The 25191-nt window shown below is 41.4% G+C and overlaps 2 protein-coding genes across 7 annotated transcripts in view; both read left to right on the top strand.

Moving 5' to 3' along the window:
* Positions 1–25191, top strand: part of LOC136448945 (peptidyl-prolyl cis-trans isomerase-like) — a 306630-nt gene that overhangs the window by 252654 nt on the left and 28785 nt on the right. The gene's annotated exons all lie outside the window — the stretch shown is intronic.
* Positions 1–25191, top strand: part of LOC136448843 (disks large homolog 5-like) — a 49664-nt gene that overhangs the window by 3509 nt on the left and 20964 nt on the right. For 3 of the 6 annotated variants that reach the window (XM_066448498.1, XM_066448496.1, XM_066448502.1), the window contains exons 2-8: positions 15043–15114; positions 19687–21316; positions 21503–21635; positions 22063–22190; positions 23785–23887; positions 24391–24463; positions 24926–25035. In XM_066448498.1, the coding sequence (XP_066304595.1) occupies positions 15043–15114; positions 19687–21316; positions 21503–21635; positions 22063–22190; positions 23785–23887; positions 24391–24463; positions 24926–25035 (2249 nt within the window). Of the gene's footprint in view, positions 1–8358; positions 8453–14213; positions 14510–15042; positions 15115–19686; positions 21317–21502; positions 21636–22062; positions 22191–23784; positions 23888–24390; positions 24464–24925; positions 25036–25191 lie in introns of those variants that run through there. The other 3 variants (XM_066448501.1, XM_066448499.1, XM_066448497.1) reach the window with 3 other exon arrangements.

Here is a 25191-nt window from a genome sequence, read left to right as displayed (position 1 = left end):
CTTTCCTCTGAGATTATGTTTTTCTGATTTTCCAATCTAGCATTTTTTTTTAAAATTCCGTTAACCAAGAAATTAAAATGGTGTGGCCTTAATGTTTCTTTTTTCTGAAGTCACTAGAAAATGCAGGAATATGTAATATCTTTCATTGCGAAATACATTGTACTTCTACAGAATGGCGAAAATGCACTTTTTTTGCATGCATTGAACTTGTCTTCAGGTCAGATTCAGTAAGGTTGAATTTTTAGCTGTTGCTGTATAATGTATATACCTGTCAAGATAACCGTGGAGCAATTGATTATACGGAGGCAGAGGGATTTGTTTGGGTAAGCCCTTTACTGTGATTTGTGAGATACTTTACAGTGGAAGGCCACACACTACCATAAAGGTTCATGCAGTAATGGAGGATGGGTCATCATCGGTGATGAGGGACTTGAGATTGGAGACATTGAGTAATGGAGTAGAAGGAGAAGGTTATAGACCAGGTGTGGATGTTAATGGTGTGTTCTTTAGAGGGCCATCTTGGGACCTGACTCTGACAGATATAGATGTAAGTGTACATAGGTGACTATGAAGCTAAGAAATAAGCAGTGGTGAAGGATGTTCTGAGTGAGGTGTGATCAGGATATTGTGTATAACTTTGCCTGCGAAGAAAACTGTTAAGGTTAGAGACACGTAAATCACGAACAGTGGTGAGAGACCCCCCAGTTATGAGAAACCCGGAAGCAGTAGTTAGAAAATTATATATGACATTATAATATATATATCCAAGCATTGGATAGGTCGCTCAACGAATGTCAGAGATAAAGAATAAATCTTTTTACATTCTATTAACCCATGAGATCCTCACCACCAGGTGATGAAATGATGACATTCTGTATGTTTTATTGTCTCTGAAAGTCAAACTTTTATATCACACATCCTATTCCAGATATAAAATCAAGGGTCACGCAAATCCAATTTTGGTCGCTCAGCGATCGTTATCAAGTGGAAAGGGGGCCTAAATACAGTTCAGTGAGGTGGTCTACATGTATCTGTATCACCGTGTAAATGAATGTGCCAAGCAATACAGAGGTACCAGTTGTTATTCGAAGGTACCAGTTGTTATTCGGAATGTGATAAGTTGAAAATCATGTCATGATTAACCACCTGTATGTTAATCATAACAGCAAATGAATAACGATTTGTAGGCTCAGCTGTAAATGATTGTTGGGAAAGACGTTAAACGGTATTAGTTGTTGCCTGGGGCAATTGTATCACATAATCGACATTTATTCAAATGTAATTTCACTTGTTCAATTTTGTCAACTGTTATTGTGTTAAGTTGTTGGAAGCGAGATATTGTGTTCATGGCTTCATCTTTCATTTAGTTTTCTCAAACTCTGACATTTGAATGAGTATAATACTTTGTTGTCATTATTGTAAACTTTATTACACTGTAAACTGATACTTTCCAGTTCAACATACTGGATATTATATGTGTCTAAAGCTGAAGCTAAAAAGAAGTAAAGGTATAAAAGCAGGTTACCTCAGACTGTAGTGTACATGTAGTACGGCTTTGCTATGGCTTGCATAATCAGCCCAGAACACCATGTCACCCCTACTCTTCACGATAAGATACTGAAGCTAAGATACTGCTGCAGTAAACCTAACCTCTAAGTCGATGTTTGGGGAGATTTTCATGAAAGATGATGCATCTGATGGCCAGGTTTCTCTGACTGTCACTCATCTCACAGGGTGCGTCACGGGTTAGACAAGCTCAGCTTCGCAAATCATACATCCGTTTAGAGATTGCAGAGAATAAGGAGGTACTCTCCAAGCAGAGGTTGGTGGGGAAGATCGTGACCGTTTATCATATATGCCCCGTTTTTCGTCCGCTATCCCCACCGCGGACGAAAAATGGGGCATGTGATAAAGTTTTTGCGGTGAACTGTTCAGCGCAAACTTAAAACCTCCACAAAACTATTTGCCCACCAATGACTGTAGCGCTACTATTGTTTCAAACGCGAACTTAAAACCACCGCGAACACTCCATTTTCTCCCTAACGCAAACTTAAATGCATTTACAGTATTGCCTACAATGCATTTCGCTGCTCATGCGTACCTGGAACCACAAACCTCCTTACTTGAGGGAATCTTGATGACTGATACTTGATGTACAGATGACCTGACAACCCTGTCATGAGACAGCCCCAGCTGTAGGTGTGCTATCATAATGGGACAGGGCAACCATCTGTGTAATGTGCTAAGCTGTAGAGCTGTCAGTTTGAAGTACCAGTGATGGTCTAGCTAGGGTATTTACCCTGTATGGAAATGTACTTTGTATTTATGTGTGTAGTTCACTTCATGAGAATTAAGAAAAATATAGAAAACTACACTCCACACCTCAATAGTATCAGTTGTACAATCCCTCTGTATAAAGCTGCCATCCAATAACCTTGTAGTCTGGAGCTGCCTCATTAACCTTGTAGTTTGGGGCTACTTCATATTGACCTATCAATTTGGAGTTGTTTCATTCTAACATGGAGCTGCTTTATCAACCTTGAATTCTAGAGCTGCTTCATTACCCTTGCACTGCAGTCTGAGGTTGCTTCTTATTCACGGTGCATGACTCAGTTCTTCTGCGACAGGAGTCTGTGATAGTGCATGGGGAAAAATGAAAATAGTGGTTTTTCTCTCAACAAAATTAGAGACGTTGAAGAAACAAGACTCGGTCTGGTAGTTAAATGGATATCCTTCCACCCCATACTCAGTTATTTTGCTTCAGAATTATTCCCTGGAAGAGATGATTGCTAAGCTTGAGGGTGTGCAGTCTCTAATTGAAACCTGAAATAAACTGAGGTGTGCACACTTAAAAGAAATGAAATGGTCTGTTTGAGGTACAATATTAATGTGATGTCATTGTTCCTTGCAAATGTCTGGGAAGTTTTATTATCCTGTTGTGTTTAGTTGCAAGTTTGTACATATAGCAAAAAAGAAATACAGAAGAGACACAAGTAAACACAGAATTCTAATGTGGAACAATAGATTTTCAGGTGATAACAGGTACAAAATGTGTAACACTTGTTAAAGGATTGTGGGTCTATCGCTTTATTTTATGTATAGAAGAAGTTTGGAGATTCAGTTCTTCAAGTGTGATACCAATTGTATAAGTGTTAGGATAAGATTCTTAGATGATCAGGATAGTGGGATGCTAATTGAGGGCCTAACGATCGAACAGTGGCAGATGGCAAGAGGGTTGATCCGCAGCACCTGTGTCTCACCCTTTGTTTACCATGACCCTGATGAGGGCTGCCCTCACATTTTAACAATGGTAGGCTTATGATGCTGTGGTCAGCGGGAGTGTACACCTGGCCTTCAGGCACCGGGCATCAATCACCTGGTCAAGATGCTGTAATGAGGCTTTCTTCAATGGACCTTGTCAGGTACAGGTTTCTTAATCAGCATCAGGTCGAATTCAAGGTCTTTTCCTCTCCAGTGACAATGGCTGTTCTTGGAAAGAGGAAGGGTTAGTCCAGCTGATTACCAGAAAGTACACATACATGTCCCACTTATGGTTGTTTTCATTTCCTGTACATAGGTAGTCTGTATTATTGTGGTGAGAGTTCCTTTTTTGCCTGAAGTATGATGAAATTTGAGAGTAGGATATGGAGTAAGTGAAATGCTATCAGTCATAAGTAAATTTTGTTTATCCCCTTCCCCCATTGGGTGTACTGGTCTTGTGAGTAGAGTTTGCCATGGTACTAATGGTAGTAAGTCTTTCGTTCACTCCCTGACCATGTTTTACCACCAAAGACTAAAAAACATCGCATTCTGCTTTCTCTGCTTAGCACCCAGCAATTGGGAAAGAGTATGGGAGTTATAGTTTAGTAGACACACACTACTACCACTGGGCTACCTCCCTGCTGTAGTGATTGCACAAAGTTGTGTGGCCCATGGGCTTAGGACCGGAGATGGGCGCCACCACTGGCACCATCTATATATGGCACCATCTATATATGGCACCATCTATATATGGTTTGGGAAGAATTTAAGTAACTTCCATCTTTACGTAAAGCTCTGTACTCCAGAATGACATAAAAAAGTTAATAACACAGTTAAGTTTGTATTGTTCTTTAGTGGTCCTGACACTAGCACTAGCCAGTTGAAATTTGGCAATGCGAGATAATGGGAGCACACTGTTACATGTCTGCTCCCATTATGATTATCTCGTATTGCAGAATGATGGATGCTCATCAGTGTATCTATGATCAATGACTGAGTCCAACTGTTTCCCTCTGCGAGATTCTAGCACCATGAGACAATGGCATTGCTTGCTGTGACAAAGGTAAAATGCTATGTACATTTGTACATTGTAAGGTTACAAAGGAGTGTTAACACAGGAAGGTTGGGTGTCTGCAGTGACCCATGCTGTATAACCTGTGTCTTGTCATCCCTAACTACCCTCCGGATCTCCTTACCTTCTACACACTGTCCAAGAAAACATGCCTCCACACCTCCATCTCACCTGTCTCAGGTGACACCCAGGTAAGCTACAGGTCAGCTGGGGTGGAACAGGGATGACGGATTAGGCAGATGGCGAGTCCAACAGGGCGCGCCAGGGATTGGTTTTTCTGCAGGTGTTGTACAGTTTCTGAGGCCCAACAGCCTAAGAAAACAGGTCAGCTTTTCCCCTATGTCTTCTGCGCTGTATGGTGATTTACCTGGCACATTGAATGGATGTGTTAAGTGAGTGGATGAACCTGTGCTACTGCAGTGTTTATGTAAGGGTAGGGCTATGGTTATGTCTACACAGATCAACATCTTCAACTGTTCCTCAGCAGTCTTCCTAGTTCCATGGCTTTTCTGTGAGGAAAAGTTTTAGGTTACTTCATTGCCTAAGTTGCATGTATCTCATGCAGACCTTTTGCATCTTATCTATCCTGTGGTTCCTACAGTAACTTTCACTTTCTAATTCTAATCCAGGTATATCTGTATTAAATCGATCCTTATAAAATCACTTCTTCTATGTATCGCTGCCCTCAAATGGTGATGTATGATGAATCTAAATAGGGGATGTCCCTATATATCTCAACTGTTCCTGTCTTTCGGAATGGATGTAAAATGGGGGTCCCGTGTTCAAGGAGGTTCCTCAAGTATTTTAAAGGGGAAAGGCTAGCAAGCTAGCAACTACTCCCTGTAAAGATATACTCTGCTACTAAAACAGCAAGGATACTTGCTACTCTAGTCTATGTGCCACTAGGCACTACAAGGGTCTGAAGGAACGATGAACATCATGGAAAGAAATGGTCTACACGTAAGTGAGTATACATACTGAGTCGTTACTCAGATTATGGTGACTCAGCAGGATGGTGTCAGGTGCAATGGACATATAGAGGTGAGAGGTCATCGTTCCTTAGCAGTAGCTGGTTGGTTTACATGTGCCCGAGTCCATAGAGGGAAATGAGGATATCTCTAAATCTTTGGTGTGCTATTTTAGCCTTCTCCCTGTTGAGGTTGCCTTTTGGTTCCAAATTTGTCTGTGTTTAATACTGTTAGTGGCCTTGTGAATGGATGAGGTAGTTGTATCATTGTTCAGAGTATAATGAAGGTACATTGTATTAGAGGATTTGATACAAGGGAGGGCAAGATATTCGTTCAAATCGACTGGTCAGAAAATCATATTGAATGAATCCTTGACAATAATGCCCCAATTTTGGAAATTGTTGTGTTGTGGACAATCTGACGACATGATATAGGAGACAAGTTAGCCCATGTTTATACCAGGATTTACGAATCGGGATTCACCTAGGCAGTGGATTTATCCCGATTCAATTTACCAAATCCACCTCTTGAGGTAGATTCAGTAGACCAGTATTACCCCCTCCCTCCCCTTGGGATCCAGATTTGAACTGTTCATACCAGGATTCATGAAGCGGGATCAATCCCATGCCTTGGTGAATCCCAATCCGCAAATCCTGGTGTGAACGGGATCTTATTTGTGTATTTTGGAACTTGCCTTTGGAAGTGGGTTGGCTGATTTTGTCTTTAATTCCATTTTTCTGTCAAGACATGACAATTATTTGACTTTCAATTGCATGTGTCATACATTGGTTGAAGAGAGGTAAACATAATTTGCTTTCTCTGACATTTCATTTCATCAGTGATCCTGCAAACAGCGTAAGCATGGCACAGTTGGAACACTTACTCTGCAGAATTGCACAGTTAAAATCACTTTCAACTTCTGGCAAGAGGGAACTCAAAGTAAGGATTTGTTCTTTCCTTACATGCCCTTGACACTAGATCTTGCTCAAATAAAGTCTCCAGTCTTTCAGATGGAAATCTTTTTAAGCAGACAGATATCCGGTCAGCACCTTCATCAATCTGTGACGATCAAGTTCTCCCATGGCGTCCCCCCTTTATTTACCTGGAGTTCAGGTAGTTTACCTGGTTTAGGTAGCAGGCCTCCCATCAGCACCTGTACAAGTGCTGTTTGTTGTTTTGCTGGAGTGCAAAGGACCACTGTCTCAGGATGTTTACACTAAAGGTTACCTACGGTAAGAAAGACTTTGGGATTGGCAAAAACAACTCTTGGGAAGACAGAGAGGCATACTGTGCTTTTGTATTTCAGAGTACATTCAGTTACGTAATTGCAATTGACTGCGGCCATGTTTCTCCCTACTGCCTAACCCTATAGCCAATAGAGAATTGGTATCCAAACTGTTACTTCAATGTACAACAGGTTAGAGAATGTTCAAATGTGAAATCTTGGGTCGAAATATATCATGATCAGTAAATGAGGCAGGATTGGACAAGCCCATTGGCCCAATTGCCCGGGGCAAGTAAAAATGTTCATCGGGCAAGTGTATATCATACCTTACTTGCTTGATGAACCAGTGCGATTTTTCCATGGGTGAGGTTTTCCATGGGATTTGACATAGTCTGTATAACGCAAACTCCAGCTGTCCGGGGATTTCTATCCCCTCCCCGCGCGGCTATGCGGTTACAGGACGACAAACCGTTACAGGAGCTTGATTGAGTTCAGGCTAGATTTGACATTGGTCCACCAACCTGACTTTGCTCCCAGCAGCTTGCCTGACTGACCAGCTAGAAGCTTGTTAAACACCCTTATAGCTTGCTGGCCCTGGCCTTCCACGTATTGGTTAGTAAAAATTTAAATGCAAGTCAAGAGCTGTCCCGGCATGGTACCATTGAGAGATTTTCTTAAAATGAAAAATAAAAAGATTTCCTTGCTGCAAAGAAATGTCATTTGAATTTGATATGTTGGTTTGTGCCAGTAGATTATTTTTATGTACTTGCCCTATAAGGCAAAAGAATTTTTAGAAATTTGTCTAGCCCTGTAAGGTAACTGTGAATTGTGGTGCAGAGTATTTTTTTAAGAAAAGAAGGTGTAAGTAAAGTCTAGGTAAAGCCTTGCGGATAATTGGAGAAAAGGATAAAAGGATAAAAGGAGATTTGCCCTGTGGAGAAACAACATGGTTGTAAAATATAGAATACAGTAAAGGCCTCCGGCTTGCATTGTGTCAAGGAAGAGAAAGCTGTGAAGTTTGCAGTGCAAAGGTGACTCTGAGTGATACAGGGTTGTTGAAAGAGTGTTCAGACTGTTGTATGACTGAGGCTGAATGGTGGGCTAGGTTTACTGCAGTCTGCCTTGTTCAAAGTGAGCAAGACAACAGCAGATTAATAGAACAATCCCAGGGTTGTACTTTAGTTCCCACCCGCCCTTCTGGGTAAGAGGGCTCGAATGGAAGGAACGCGTTTTAGGTTCCACGTCGTTTCACGCTATTGTGATTTGTCATTGTCGCCAAGCACGATCCATTGTTCCCAGGGAAATTCAAGATGGCGGGAAGTCAGTGTGCTCCGAACCCAAAGTCTGTAGTTGACTTCTTCTGTCAAACTTATGGAGGCTCGGTGTTGACTAATCCTTTGAACCATACGTATTGCCAATGCTTGGTTTCATTTACCATCATTTATCGACTTACAAAAACAGGTTGTCTTTGACATAAACATGAGTTTTGGTCTGTGTCTGCAATTAAAGGTCAAAGGTCAGCATAATAAATGTAGGACTCTTTTTCACTTCAAAATGACAGAGTTCATTGTTTTGAAACTTATTGCTAATTGTATACAAGTTCATTTTTTCTTCAACATTATTCAAATTTTTTCCCCATTACATTTCTGTTTAACTTTTAAGAGTATCCAGCTCTTCAGTTAACAATACCTGTAGTTTGCCATAGATAGATTCGGTTTCAGTGCCCTGCCACTAATTGAATGGTCAGATTTCCCGCCTTAGGTTGATGTCAGTTTGGTGATGTCATGTCATGATCCAGTTCCTGTTGTCAACTGACATTCAGGGGGCTCAACATTTACTTGGCTGTGTGTCAACGAAAACAGTCTGAGGCACAAACATTGCTTGGGCATGTTGAGCAAATGACAATGAAATACAGGTGATTTCAAGGTGAGTTTGAGTGGCATTTTGTTAACAAGGCCTTTGGCTTTCAGCATACATTAGTCTCTGTGATATTTACAGCATGAGTGGCTTGATACCCTTTCAGCAGTCAGTCACTGTAAAGTTGGCTGAGCCCCAGGCTGGAAAAAGAATGATTACCAATATTCATACATGACATTGTGTTTATATTAACAAAGGAGATAAGTCATCTTTACATAACCCATTAAGACTGAAAATTGATAACTTACAGGGATCCTGAGTGCAGTTTGTGTTTTGATATTCAGATTATTATGTGATCAGGTAATAGAATCGTTATGTTTATATCTATCAGTAGATACATGTATCAAGCTCAAAATTTGTAATCAATTGTACAGCAGGGATGTCCCTGTTGAGCTCCTGGTTCCAATTATCAATTAGTTGCTAAGTGGGAGACTCCGTTCAATCCTGGGTCAGGACGTCTTGGTTGGGGCTGTACCCGTCTTTCAGAGGGGACGTAAAATAGGGGGTTCCCAGTTCGAGGAGGTGCCTCGAGCATGTTTAAGGGGAAGGGCTAGGAACCCCTCCCTGTAAAGATATTCCTTGCTACTGAATTGCATTCTGAAATATCTCCACTTAATTTAAGAAACCATTTGTCCCAAGTAATGTTACCTTTTCTTTTGATAATTGAATGTACCTGGATGATGCCAGTCTTCCCCTGTAGTTTTAACTCAGGTGTGAACAAAGTCATATTTTTGTTACATTGGACCTTTGAACCTGTACTGCCACGGTCAGGGCTCGATCCCCGAGGTATTAATTAGCCTGTATTGTGATCCTAGATCCAGCTATTCTTCTCATCTCAAAAACCAGCCAACTTGCCCTTTGTTGTACGTTGCCCCACAGACAAAGGCCATTTTCTACCATAGCCTGGGGTTCGTGCACATAAAAGCAGGCTGACACCTCTTAAACATGGTCTGGCTCATGACTGAAAGTCCCTATTTGTCTGTTGTGCAACATGCTCTAGATGTAAGGGACATTGTTAATTATCCACGAAGATAAAGCATGGAAGAAAGGTTCTGTTCATTGTTTCCGTTTGACTGCACTGTTTAGCTTGGGTGAGTTATGGCATTATATAGGTAAACAACTGGGATAAGCCGAGTTCATTCCGTGCCTTTGTTTATCTACCAACACAGAGTGACAGACCATGCAGGGGTTGGCCGCCAGAATTGTAAACCTGGCAACAGAAAGACGTTTAGACCTTTCACTGTTGCCCTGACTACTGTATTTCTGTTGCTGCAACAAATGAGAATGGTAGAAAGATGGTAAATGTCCTAGCGTCAATATCCTTCGATTGCGGCTTTTGGCATGAGCCCGATGGTAACAGGAAACAGGGAAATTGTGAAGTATTGCTTTCTTTCACTTTTATTACTAATGACAGTGTTAAGGGTTGTGTACCATCAGTAACACGAGGTGATACTTTCGCTTTGACTTATGGTGTCCTGTTTTCCAAGTTATCGCTCTCGCCATCCGGCAGGGACGTTAAGTCTCAGTTCCTTGGTGGGGAGCGCGTCAGACGCCGTGGGAAATAATAAGTCATTGTTCCGTCAGACAGGCCTGTATTTGTGGCTGTGGCCTTGCGTGGGGCAGGTCAAAGTTTGGCAATGTCATTTGGACTGCGGCTCAACAGTTTGCACTAAGGCCGTGGGTGACTGCTAAGGGATAGACGAGACAATAAGGTGCTTTAGGAAGCTTTCAGCAAATGAAAGTGGGAAGGCTGGTGCTTTTAGACATGGAATGTTTACTTAGACAGCAAACCCCATGCTTAATCATGTATCCATATTCCTCGCTTGCGCAATTTTCTGCGGTCTTGTGGGTAATAGTCGTCACATGCAACTTGGCATGTTTCTTGTGTCTTGAGTCGCAGAATGTTATATTATCAACACAGGTGAATGTACACAATTTATGTTGACTTAAGGTACCACTAACAGGTATGACATAAGGATGGAAATGCAAAAGGTGTTTAAAACATGAGTGTATTTTATCTGATATGTGCAGGAAATGTTATGTCTCTCATACAATGAGTCACAGGGGGCTGAGAAGGGAGGCTCAGAGAAAAAAGAATGAGGAACTTTTTACTGAGATGTAACTTTGTACTGTTCACACACCAAAATTAAGCTCCTCTTACCAAGGTGTACAAGTAGATATTCCAACCACAGTGGAACTTATATTTGCTTTTACCCTTACCAATGAATTTCTATTAATTATATGCTATTCATGATATCTAGCTACTTGACCTTGATATATACTGATCACAGTTTTGTATTTTATATCAAGAATTTCTAAAATATCTTATGAAAATAGATGGGAATATGAAGTTCCTGAAAAATAATTGATTTTAACACCATATTTTTATGGTGAAATGCATAAAAGCTTTTAGAGTCATAATGTAAAGCGTACATCCATTTTAGAGCCAATTAATCTCCTTACAAAATAGTTACAGTTATAACTTGATGGAAAAAGATTACTTTGTGCCGTTTTGTCGCAGTAAATGACTGCATGGTAACGAACTTTCCACTTCTGACATTTGAAAGTGACAGATTTAAGGGGAGTCATTTGAACTACTGTGGCAGGGCCTGTATCTCCAAAACATCTGTCACCATTGACGGGCATTTACCAGCAGGGAACTCACGTATTTCAACCTGGGTGGAAATAATTCTGACATTAGGTGGCCCAAACAAAACAGCTGTCTGTTGCAGGCCGATACTTCTTTATAAATGTTAATTGTTTATTTCAGGCTCGATGGACCACATTGGCAAACACATACACATAGGCAAACACCTTTAAAAAATATTGCTAAATATTTACAGTGTTGGTTGTATACCTAAAAAAAAGAATAGTACCATCAGGCCGCCACGCCACAACTTGGCCCACAAGAAGGTCCTCTTACTGAGGACGGACTACGGTAGTCGACAGTAGTGTCGCCAAAAAGGACTGGAAGGGAAGGCCTCCGAACGGAGCAGCAGCTTAAGGATACTGTGAATTGCTTTAAGTTTGTTAGGATTTTTTGCGGTAGTGAGAGAACAGAGTGTTCACAATGGTTTTAAATTCACGTTTGAAACAATAGTAGTGCTATAGTCACATGATGGAAACACCAGCGCCTTTATGGACAGCCATTCGGAAACCAAGACAACGGGTAGACAGGAATGAAGATTTCCGCAGTGGTTTTAAGTTCAAAGTTAAGAGGTCACAATGAAAACCGGAAAGGTAAAATATAAGATGCTACATTGTACTTGACAATGTAATTTACTGTCATTTTCTCTATGTTGCCATGTGAGTTTACATGACAGATCTATATAATACCTTCTGTACTTGAAGATAACCCTAATCTGCAGTGCTAACTTTTTCTACCAGCCTTTCTGTGAAAGTAAAAGTTGGGGAAGTGTTTAATGTTTGACTTGCAGGGAGTGAGACATAACATGTGTGTTTGGGAATGTAGTGGGTAGAGATAGCGATGGCCCAGGGTCAGCTACAGTATTCCGTGTTGTGGTTACAACGTGACAACATGGTAACACGTATCCCCAGTACACAAACCATGTGCATATACTACAAACGCCACAGTGTGAATGTTACTTGTGTGGAGTTACATTTTGCAACTCTGTTTTCTTCTTGATTTGTCTAATATACTAATAATATACAATGTGGTGCTGCATATTGAATGAAATCATCTACTGAACAGGCACCAGGGTTATCTCCAGGACCTGTCCGTCTAGATCTGTCCCTTGATGGAAGTTGGCTTGTTGGGATGGGAAAACATTTTTACCTCATCTATCCCATAAATCTGAACTTCATGACATGTAACTGATGAAAATGTATTTTCGTAAACTTAAAAATGACAGATTTAACCATAAAAATGAACAACACAGACTCCCAAATAATGAGTGGGACAGAAAAGTATTCAGAGCTGGAGACAGCTGGAGACAGCCCTGTCAGGTACATTTGCATTTCCTACAGTGCGACTGCACTTCAGCTACGTCCTTGTCTCTCACCTTGGTCCCACCTGAGTTATGTTCCAGTGCGTGATATTCCGTAAAAGCCAGGTTTAATTGATTAGGTCAGCTCTGTAGCCTTATCAGCTGGTAGCAGGTGCATGGTTGAACACTCCTTGTCGTCCCACGCAGGATGGGTTTAAGCAGCGGCACTTAGAATAATGAAAGATGGCAATGCTTGCTTACACGTTGAAGCCTTATAATCCTTCCGAGATTTTTTTCTGCAAGCTCCGGGTTGACGTTTGTAGTCTCACTGGAATGATAGAGACTCATGGCTGGTAGTCAGACTCTACAGCTATTCCCTAAGAAGTCTACACTAAGATTACAACAGTCGGGGCATATTGATGAGGAAATTGAGTGCTTGAAAAATTTAAATCTGACATTTTGTTTTATAGCTTGGCTATAACAATATCAATATCTTTCTGCCTTTAGATTAGTCTACCAACTTTATACAGCCTACGTAGAAGAAACATTGCATTGTATTTTTGTGCTGACTTTTGTTGTGAATGGTCTACATTTAGATATGACATTAGTACTATCTACCCTATGTTATCTTGTTTTGAGTCAATTGATCTTTCCTTTGTTAAAAAGCCTACATATGGTCATGAGTAGGGTAGAATAGAGTTGACGGTCAGGTAGGAAGTTCATCCAGTTTAGACTGCTCCTTCATCAACTGATTGTCACAATGGGGTTGTGTGGATGGTCCACTGCTCTATGATTGTATTTGACCATGTACTTGTCGAATTTTGCTTTGAAGGCATCAACAAACTTTTTGGGTCACATGATCCTACAGGTTTGATATCAATTGGCAGTGACATGAAAGACTACTGTTGAAGTCAAAAGCACATTGTCATCATAGATGAAAAGATTGGAAATCAAGCTGTTTCCTTCAGATAAAGAAAATGACTATTTGAAGTATAAATTTGGAGCTCAGAAACAGTCCCTAGCCTTCAAAAGAAAGAAAAAATCAAGAAGTATTTGAATGACTTCATGTTCATTTATTCTGCCACTTGCCAATTTTGCTGCCAATTGTACTGTTAGCAGGGAGAGAACATTCAGAACTCCCTCGCGGCACGATTTGGTATGCAAATGAGTCTTGGGACTGAGGTGGGATTTAGAGCAAATCCTGCACCTAACTCACCATTTGGTGGGCAGAGAAGAGGGCATCAAATATACGGCAGGTGGTATTGAAAATGTTGTGTTTTGCAACAACTTATGTGAAAGAAAATTGTTTTTGAAGATAGAAGGGTTCACAGTTTTGCTTCATGAGTAGTTCTTTTTACATAATTAGCCTTGTATCGTTCCGTTACACCTACCCTATTATGCATGCCTGTTGCTCATGATGATGGATGATGGGACGGAACATTACAGTTTCTGATTTTGTGATTTTTCCGACATTTTTCCCCTCGGGACGAAGAGCCGTGTCAGTGAACAGATTTTGAAAAACTGCTGTGGTTATTGTCAAACATTCGTTTTCATTCCGTGTAGAATATCAAATCTCGCTTTATTTGATGCATAAATCACACACCCTGTGACTTATTGCTGCTTTTTCCTGATAGATGGCTTCGGGAGTAAAGGGCAACGGTGATATATTCAATTTGTCCTTGATCTGATGCAGAGTATTTTGAATATATCGATCGTGGAGGCAGAATGCTGCAAAATCTATTGAATTCGCCGTTGAAGCGATGACGTAGGCGTCTCTCTCCCTGGGTTTGTTTTGGTGTAAGTTGCACGTTGACGTCTGCATACGGCACATTATAATGTGTGGGACGGGTGGCTACTGGCAGGTGTTGCACCACGAGTGTGACTTCATCACTGTGAGGGATGGGAAATCTATCACCCAGGAGTGCTGATGTGCCAGCATAATGCGATTCTAGTCGATTGGACACCGGGCAAGGTTGGAATGGGGCAGTTGAGAAACAACACGGGATGTGAGAGATAGAGAGATGCTTTTAAGGGACTTGTGCTCGGGATAAAGAGCACCACGTGATTGGCGGTTGTGTTGTTGACTGAGGATTGAGGATGGCCGGGTGCTTTCTGACAGGTTTGTTCTAAGCTAGAAGGATCTGTTGTCTCGGCATGGAGATTGATTGTTACCAAGTTCAGAACGGGTTAGCCGTGATGGTATTTAGATTTGAGGCATGGCGTGTTGCTCAGCTGGAAGTGGCTGCCGTGCGTTAAAGTGATCTAGTATGATGGCCACGGCCGTTATAGCCTCTCGCGGAGAGGGTTAACAGTAGGGGAAATGTCCTTGGCAGTGCGGGCGGACGCTTCGGGCTGGCATTTAATCTGTCAATGTGATGTTCATGTTCATGTTTATGTGTATGATGTTCATCCCAAGATTATTTTTTTTGTCCTGTGCAGTTTTGGTGATTTTACAAATGTATATTTCTGTTTCTTAAGTGTTGAGCAGTGCGTTCTATAACTATGTGTCGAGACGGTTTAGTCAAATGTTGAATGCCTTTATACTTGTAAAAAATGGCATTTTTGTAAAGAAATTCATGTGTAGATTTTTATGAGGTGATGTGATAGTGAGTGAAGCAATCAATATTCAACACAATGTACTTCCTCTTCCAGGTTCCTCTCAGTCCAATGTGTCGACCTGCACTGAGACTGACTCCGAGGCAGAGGATTCGTCAAAACAACTGGGTAGGACACAGTTTTCTTTTCTAACGTGCTTACTATCGCGCATGTCGTTTCACGCTGTATCCAGTTTTATGCTGCTGTGAAAGGAGGAAGCGTGTTGCACATAATTCTCAACAATAAAATCACTGCTGGGATGGAATAAGAGCTGCAGTTGATGACTTTAAGTCCTTGCGGAAAGGTTGGGATTTATTGCTGGCAAAGTCATACAGGGAATTTTGTGGAATGCCTAGAGGGAATTTAGAAAATCTACTATTTTCTAGAGCTGAAAATTTGAATTCCGTCAGTGTTAGTGTTTGCTGCAGATTTTCTCAGGACATTTTGTTGATGATTTTTAAGCAAATTCTAAGATATTCATCCAACCCACCCATTATTGAAAACGAGGAGCTTTTTATTTTCTACTGCTTTCAAAAATGAAGTCAGAACCAGCATTAGTAATATAGATATAGAACATATTATAAACTAGCAGCATAGTTTAATCTTAATTGTTGGTTGCATATGTATGCTTTATGTTTTAATCTAGGCTTGTACACTATCAATAATTGTTGTCCATTTGATAATAACATATGAGCCTACGGGTATGAATTTGCAATAACCTTTATCATTATGAATGGGGATATTCATTCATCATAAAGCGTTCTGCTAAAATATCAGGACTTGCTGAAAATATTTCATTTTGTCTACTTTCTTATGTCAAAGATTCATGTTACGTCCCAGCAACAAAATCCTAGATGTTATCGGAGATGATTTAAAAAGATTTGTTAAAAAAAGTGTACAGGCTATTGATTAGTCTGCGACCTTGTGTTAATCACTGTGCAAACACTGATGCTGCGAACATTGACTTTGAGGGACAGTCTGACCTTGGTAGCAGGAGAGTGTGGTGGATATGGTTGGTATGAAATCACTGACCCGTGTTAAGGGTGGTTTTTCCATGGAAATAGATCTTCATCAAGGTCATTGATCTCCTCGTTTTCTGCTTGAGGACCTAGCCCATTAAGGTTGGTGTTCAAGAACATTCCGTCTTCCTCAGCGTCCGCGCAAGACTCGTAATCTCAAAGACATCGCAGACATTAACTGATTTAAGACGCAAAGTAATTTGGAAGGTTGTAACAGCCGGATTTGTTGTGGTGCCCCTGGCCGGTCTGTGATGAAATTTTTATGAACTGGTTGACCACCTCGTATTGGGGCAAATCCCAGGGATTGTGAGAGGAAAATTGGTTTCTGTCTGACGACACCCCTATTGGATTGGACTCCAGTATTGGTGTTGTACAAATGTGGGATTCATTGTGACCGAGTCAGTTTTGATTAGCTATTCTGTCTGATTAATGTACAGTGGAACCTTGTCTGATGTAGCTTTACTGCCTCCAGTAGATGGGTGTAAAGCTATTGTGACATTACATTAATGGTGACCCGATAAAGGGAGTTTTTCCTCTTACATTATCACTGAAGTGTAACGTTGTTGCAGCACGTGATATCTATATTTCTGTTACAAATATCCTGGGGAGACGAAAACATCCCACAGGTTTGAAAATCGTGTTTCTGCATCCCGTCACAGAAAGGGTAATTTGCCCCCAGGCAGCTTGAGCATGGCTCGTTACAAATCTATTGTTATTCCCGACACAACATTAGAGTATTACTATCAGTCTCTTGATTTGGTGGTGATCTGAACCGATTTTTGATCAGTGGACGCTGTCAGCCATAGCACGTAAGTTGTACCACACCCATTCTCTAGCACTGGTTGTAATGTTCTGTTGTCAAACTATGCTATGGTTCAGTTGTATATGCTGTTCCAGGCATCTGTAGAAACATGTTCATTTACTCTTTGCTACAATATTGTTGGACGGCAACCAGGACATGTATTGTATCCTGATTTACTAACAAGTCTTATTACAAGTTTCAACTCATACTATCATAGTTTATTCATTCATATATGTACATCATGCTGTAGCCTCAGGCAATATGCACAGCTTGATGATAGATTGCCTATGCTTGAAGAATACTGGTAAATGAAAATAGAGTGTTATCTACAATGTATAAACACACACACACACGCATATAAACACACACACATTAACACACACACACACACACATAAACACACACACACACATTGACACACACACACATCAACACACACACACACACATAAACACACACATACAAACACATACACATTAACACACACACATAAACACACGCACACATTAACACACACACACATTAACACACACACAAACCACACACATGCTTGCATCATGTTGAAATGATAAATGGAACTCATATTGACACACCCATTTTTAATTTTCCAAAAGAAAACAGAAAAATGAGGTACTTTAACAAGGAAAATATTACACTGTCTTACCTTGGTTTGGAATACCATTGTATTAGAATAATCTCATACTTTTATCATGTTTGTGGACATGTTGAAGGGAATCACTTTTTCGCTTTATGCCGTTCTTTGCTAGTTTTGAAGAAATAGTTTCATAGCACATTTCTGTGTGATCAATATCAACACTGTGCACCCATAGGTGTAATACTAATAGTCATCCACTATCTTCTGTTTTCATTGTGTAAGAACAATCATCCATAATGGTGCTTTTGCCTTTGAGATCTATTGAAATCAGGCCTATAGACAAATGGCTTGCAACTTGTCTGCTGAAAAGTGATTATGATCATGCTATCAATTGAAAGTAACACTTTCATTTTCCTTCCATGAAATTACTTGGACATGGAAGGTTGCAAACGCAGTTAGAAGAAAATGAATGCAACTGCAGTGGCAGATTCAGGAGAGATAGTCTGGTAGGAAAGGCGGTGTAATCCCTATCTAAGTGCAGAGGGCTGTTGGCACGCCTGATAAATAATGATGGTAACCTAGAGCCATCAGCTGCTGGCCCTGTAGGCTGTGATATGAATAGATCCTGACGATAAGAAGGCTGCTATGAATATCCAGGGCTGTCTGTGTGATCGCCAGCACCTATTGTGTGTGCTCAGTGTCTCCAGTCCACACTGTCAGTTGGGTTTAGCGCTATAATGAAACAGGCTGCAATATATGCACGTCATGTGAAAGGTAGGGTCTGAGACTCTTAATGTAAAATTCCACTACACATCGTTTGTATGAATATTTAGTGTAGAATGCTAGAGACGTGATCAAATTTTGTTAGGACCAATGGAAAGTGTGATTTGGAATGATTCCATCCAAAAGCCTGTAAAGCTCCATGAGTGAAATCATAATGTTATGAAATGTAGCTTCAGTGGTCCACAAATGTTTCCGGTATACATAGTATGAAATGGTTGTAGAATTTGATAACTAGAAGATGAATTTTTTCCTGTTTGTAGAGTCTATATATTGCTCAACTCTCCTGAAGATGTGTGTTGGAGAAGTTTGATTATAAATGTAATGAACAGTTTTGAAACAAATTGCAGGATAAACAGTAATGAAAAGCAAACATGGAGGTGCTGCTAACCATTTTGACCTTTAACATGCCAAGCTAATTTCTGGTTGACAACCACCTTTTCTACACATTAAGTTGTCAATCAACTCATTGATGAGACTATAAGTGACTGATGGGGTGGATTTAAATTAGATCCTGTATTACCCATGGGGAAAATCAGCGCTTGATAAATAGATGGCCAGTATAAATTGGGCGTCATTATCTGTCCTGGCAGTACAGGGTAATGTAAACATGGGGACTCCTGGGTAAATATGGTATCACACAAGCGTTTCAATTACAAGTAGTTGATGCTGGTAATTTCATATTTCGCAACTTTGTAAGAAGTTGTTTCGAAAACTTAGTATTAAAACCCAGTAAGACATGAAAACAATAATGAATTGAAAGTGTAGATTGTAAGCAGGTTGCCTTGACAAAAAATCTGGAGTAATTTGGAATACATGAAGGGGAATTGAGTAAACCGATATTGTAGTGTAGCCATCCACCATACCTATTGCCTTTACCAGACTCTACCTACAGTACAAATGTATATTGTGCTGTAGAATTATTGATTTTGTCTGGGAGCTTGCTGGATAATGGGCACTGCCACACATCAGGGTCTCCTCAACACCCATAAATCAATGGGGAATTTTTGCCACTTGATGTAGTGTAGTGGCATGGCCATGATTACTCACCAGGATGGTGCCTTCAGAAAAGAATTGGCGTCCAGTAGACCATATTCTAACATAGATGGGTTCTAGCCTGTACAGTACAGTACAGTGACTGTACTTAAAATCCTGTACCACTCTAAGATAAAAATGACAGTTCATCCATCTAGTATCACTGACTATCATGCTGGAACAATATCATTTTTTCCATGCACACTATTAGATAGATTGCCTCTACTGTTATTCATGTATTAGATTAGTTCTTAAGAGCTGTTAGATGTTAGAAATAGTTCAATAATTATTGTCATGTTGCCATATATTGTACCTGTTACAGTTGTCGCGCAGTAAAGTTCTTCTTCTAATATCACAACATTCCTGCTGCCAGGCACTTGCATGTTTTCCTACAAGGGCAGCTGACTGCACTACATGTATGATGATAGGCTTAACTTAGGTGCTGACTGTTTTGTTATCATCCCCTGTAGGTCGCAGCGGAAGATACCAACCCGTGATGTCAGGGGGATCCAAAGGGTCCAAGCACAACACCATGGGGAGCCACCCCTCCCAGAGCGATGAGATCACCCTGCTCAGCCTGCAGCTTCAGAAGATGCAGGGCGAGCGGGACAATCTCCGCCGGAAGATCAAAGTGTACGAGAGCGGCTCTAAACCGCTGAGTAGCCATGACTACGAGCGCATCAATGCACAATGCTCGGAGGCCATGGCTGAGCTGGATTCCCTGAAGCGACAGCATGTGAATACGGTAGAGAGGTGTGACCAGGCGATCAAGGAGGCAGACTATCACAGGAACCTGGAAAACAAACTCATGCACGAGCAGACGGAGTTAAGACACGAAATGGAGGTACTGAAGCAGCACGAGATGGAAGCGGTCTCCGACAGGAACCGCTATCTTCAGGAACTGAACGAGTTGAAGCGTATCCGAGAGGAAGAGCAACAGGAGATGGAGGACTTGCGCAACCAGCAGAGGCAGGTCATACGGGAAAGTGGCTCCTCAGAGATCCTGAACCAAATGTACGACACTGCCGTGAACAAACTGGACGATTTAAGGAAAGACTACGACACCTTGAGAAGACGCTATGCAGACTTGATGGCTAAATACAGTACCTCCATCAGTCGTCTTGAAAAGGCCGAGGAGGACAATCGCAGGCTAAAGGCAGAGAAAGAAGCATTCCAAGACGAGAGGAACGCGGCCATTAACGAAAGAAACTGCCTAAAACAGCAATGTACGGCTGCCATCCGTGGCTACGACAAGGCTTTACGGGAACGAGACCAAGCGCTGGAGGCAAACAAGCAGCTTCAGCAGCAGCTGGACGAGGCTAAAAATGAGGTGAGTCAGGCCATGACCATGAGACTTAATGTGACAAAAGACCTGGCCAGGGTGACAGAGGAGAGAAATGCGGCCGTGCAGGAGTACCAACTGGTGATGAGCGAAAGAGACACGGTGCACAGGGAAATAGAACAACTCCAGGAAAAACTGAACAACACCGAGAAGATGCTGAAGGAGACAAGTCAGAACAAGAGAGCTACCCTCGACGAGATCGAGAGCTTGAGACGGGACGTGGATAATGCCCATCACGAGCGTGACCAAGCAGTGAGGGAAAGAAGTGATCTACTCGATCGCTGCTACAGCGAGGCCTTCAACAAAGAGAAGACCCAGAAGGAGCTAGACGAGGCTCGGAACCGCTTCGAGATGATGAAACAGGAGAGGGACATCGCCCGCCAAGAGCGATCCGAAGCCCTCGACCACAGGGACCAGATTCTGTTGGAGTTCCACGAGGCTCAGCAGAAAAAGGAAGCCCTCTCCACGGAGTGCGATCAAGTCAGCAAAGAGTTAGAACTGATGAAGAAGAGGGTCGAAGCACTCGAGAGCGACTATCGAGAAGCTCTGAGCGAGGCTGACATCGCCAAACGCAGGAGAGACTGGGCCTTCCAGGAAAGGGACAAGATTGTTTCGGAGAGGGAGAGTATTCGGACTCTGTGTGATAAATTAAGACGAGAGAGAGACCGTGCTGTCAGTGACCTCGCCGAGGCCATGAGGGACTCAGACGAGTACAAAAAACAACGCAATGATACGGTTCGAGAGGTCAAAGAACTGAGGTAATGTCTCATCTCTTAACTCCTCCCTAGGGATGTGTAGAATCTGTGATTCCTTGTAATAACCAAAATGAAATTTTTTTTTTAATTTTGAAAATTAAAGGTTGATTATGCTATCATATATAAACATCAAGTCGAAATGTTATGGAAGTGCATTGAGTTCACTACTTCTGCTGCCCCCATCCGCAGGGAGCGGTTGGAGAGTATGCTTGAGAAGGAGGCTCGCATGAAGCAGCTGATGGCTCATCACAGCAGGGACTCCGCCATCGATGCAGACAGCCAGGAGTGGGAGATGGAGACTGTGGAGTTCAAGAGAGACAGGGTATGTTTAGATTTGGACTAGTTTTATCATCAAATAAACTTGCATCAGAAGGCTGGGTGGCTAGGATAGCGACACGAGATTGAGAGGCCACTGGTTTGATTTCTGGCATTCCTGGCAAGATGCTGTGTCCTTGGGAAAGGCACTTTACAGGACTTTCCTCATTCCTCCCAGGCGTAAAATGGGCACCTGACTTTGGTTGGGGAAGTAAAAGGCAGTCGAAGGAGAGGGTTGGGCTCTGCCTTCCAATACCGTACCCTAGACACAGTTGATAATAACCCACTGCCCCGACGGCTTCAGAAAGGCTTTGAGACGACCTTTACCTTTTTTTAAAACTTAGCTTTTGTTGCAGCTTGAATGTGTTCCCCCTTGGCCCGTCAGAACCATTTGTGTCTTAAAAAGCCATGTTTCACTGTTGTTTGTTTTGCAGAGTGACATGGACATGTCAGAGCTGGGGTTTGACATCGGAGTTGGCAGCGAAGATGTCCACAGTCCTAACGACTCCCCCATCATTGTCACCAAGGTCAACAAGGGCAGTGTGGTGGATGGTAGACTCAGGTACATTACCTAGTGAAGATCATAGACTACGGAATGTGCTGTATGACATGGACATCTCCTACATTGTACTCATCGACTACCATAGCACATGTACAGTAGATTCCGCATATCTGTATAGCCCATTTGTCAGCGCAAATTATACGACTCCCCGAACTATACGACTGTCCGAACTAGCGATATTGACGTCCCGAAGGAGGGGGGGGGGCGAATACGATTTTGAGCAAGACACACAAACACACTAACGATATCGCAACTTTATTTTGCAAAATTTTAATCAAAGTGCAATCCGAAATTTTCGTCGATCTTAACGTCACCATATTGGATTAAATTCGCGACCTATTTTGTTCAGATAAGCCCGAACTGCGTGGGAAACTCCTGCCAAATAAAAACTCCCGCCGCATGTTGATCACGTGAAATCTTACAGTCAACCAATCAGAGTACAGATTTTATGACGTAAACCAATCAGCGCGTAGAAAAATGCATATCAATGAGTAAACAAAGATGGCCGCCCAGCGTCACCCGGCCCTCGCCGCTTCTTTTTTTCTGAAATCGCGACGTAAAGTACGATTCATCTACGCTACATAAGCAGAATTTTCATGGGGAAAGAGTCTAAGGAATGGGTTCTCCGTCGAATACGGCCACAAATACCGGTAAATCGCGGCAAAATACAGCGTAGAGGCTCAAATGCTCAGACAAAAGTCGTGTTTTTCTTTTCGTATTTTTGTTCACTTTCGTCGCTTGAGTCTTGAAAAACAGGTTTTTAATGCAATTTAATGAGATCACCGTATGTCAAAGGCACCGATATCAATTGTTTGCAAGCATGACAATAGCAACTAACAAAAGAGTGTGATTGTTGAACGGTAGACGGCGTACCCACTCCCGAAACTACAATGCAAATCTGAAATTTAGCCCATAGTTGTGGGTCATTTTACGATAAAATCGGACAAAATTCTATACGATACCCCGAACTTTACGACTATGGGCTATACAGATATGCATTGTTTTTACCATTGAGTGGATGGTAAATGGTTTGGTGTTTTGGAATTCTATACAGAAAGACGAAATATACAGAAAAAAGGTATACAAATAATTGGCATATACTGTACATGTTATGCTGCTTTTGGTAAAAAAACTTATCATCTGATACCGAGTTCAATGGAATTAGTGTTTAATTTGTATTTACACCTAAGTATTCATTTCTTACATTTTCTCTAAGCCAAGTTACTAGTCTTTTAACCTTGAGATTTTGCCTGATTCAGCCACAAGGAGAATTGTAAGGGATAAGTAAAGAAAAAAGTGCCAGTCAAGATTCAAGGTATAGGATGTCTCTAATTTTGTACTCATGACCCCTGATCAAGTCTTTGTTTTGACAAAATATTTAAGCATTGCACACAACGAAAGTTTCCTAATTTTGGAAAGACTTTGAGATACTCTCTGTGTCTTCTTCAACCTGGTAAGTCAGATTTTTGTCTTGGAATTCTCTTGTCACGTGACTGGTAATGTTGACTCTCACGTGACAAGAGACATTTCTAGTTGAATTTTCATTGACATGTTTTTTGTTTTAATCTCAATGATCCCCCTTCTTTTTCTGCAGAGAAAATGACCGCTTGTTGCAAGTAAACGATGTGCCACTGACCAATGCAGACCGCAGCACGGCCCTGCAGGCTGTCCGGAACTGTGGCCGGGTCATCAATATGGTGGGTAGAACTGTCTAGACATTTAACTGTGCTATATATATATAGTTTATGATAGTTTATGTTGTTGCACCCAAGTTTGTTGTGGGATTTTTGATCATGAAGCTAGTGTTGGTTGCAAACTTTATAATGTTTGTGGCAACAATTATGGGTGTTACTTGCAGTGTTTGAATATCATCTTTATTAGTTCTGCTTATTTGAGAAAATAACTATATTTCCTGTAGCAACTACATAGTTTGCAGGAGAGTAAAGGCTTTCCATGGCATGCTATTTTTTACCTGTGCAAAACAATTTTTCCTTTCTTCTGTTCTTCTTCTCACCCTGGCATAAAAATCCCTACATACAGGTTTTGTTGTGATGGATTTCAGTTGTTAACTGTTTATATGTCCATGAACTCCGCTGGAAAACAGCATCATTAGTTTTGCCCTGTATCAGAAGTAAGCTTTTAGCTCTGGCTCTTGAAGTTAGTGTGTTGGATTGATGTGCGGATATTGTTGCTGCTCCAGGTTGTTAAGAGAAGACGTCTGTCAAGTGGAAAATTGTTGCAGCCAGTTCACCTCAACCTCACAGGTGGAAAAGGTAATGATTACAGCTTTTCCTGCTTGAGTTTTCCACAATTATTGGCTCATTCTGGCTTAAGCAGGATGGTTTTCTGTGTACATCTTCTGCGACCAAAATTCCTTGGTAGAGATGACTTGTACAGAAATGCTGCTGCCAGTCTCAAATGCTGTAGACGGAATGTAGGAGCAAAACAGGTGGTGTCATAATCTTTTGGAAACTTGACTTAAATAATAAAACAGAACTCTGTGTACATGTCCCTGATTTAAGTTTGTACATTGATGACAGTGAACGTATGCAGTCTTCTATTCATGTCTAGGATCTCTACTTCTCAGTACTGCGCAAGAGGTATCTTGTATCATTATGTGCAATTCAGCAATGTTTTAAAACACAATTTTAAAGCAAGCATATATTTTATGTAATCTTTTAAGTGTAAGCGTGGATGGATTGGATGGATTGTGATAACAGTTGTTTGCATTGCAGACATTGGCATGAGTTTTGATTCAGGGATCTTCATCAGTAACATTGTACCTGGTGGAGTGGCGGCGAAGGAGGGCCTGTCTGTGGGGGACAGGATCATCAATGTGAGTCAGGTACAGTTCCTCTCCGGGGAAAGGACATTGCATAGTAGTAGTATTTTTTTTACTTCGGTTTTTGACAGACAAGGACGACGTGGCACTGCACTCAAGTTTTTATAAGTTATATTAACAGTGCCACGTACAGATAACAACATGCCCATTTCTATTTTT

The sequence above is a fragment of the Branchiostoma lanceolatum genome, chromosome 14 (genome assembly GCF_035083965.1).
Source record: "Branchiostoma lanceolatum isolate klBraLanc5 chromosome 14, klBraLanc5.hap2, whole genome shotgun sequence".
Lineage (NCBI taxonomy): Eukaryota > Metazoa > Chordata > Leptocardii > Amphioxiformes > Branchiostomatidae > Branchiostoma > Branchiostoma lanceolatum.
Note: the sequence above shows the minus strand (reverse complement) of the source record. Positions and strands in the feature narration are given on the sequence as shown.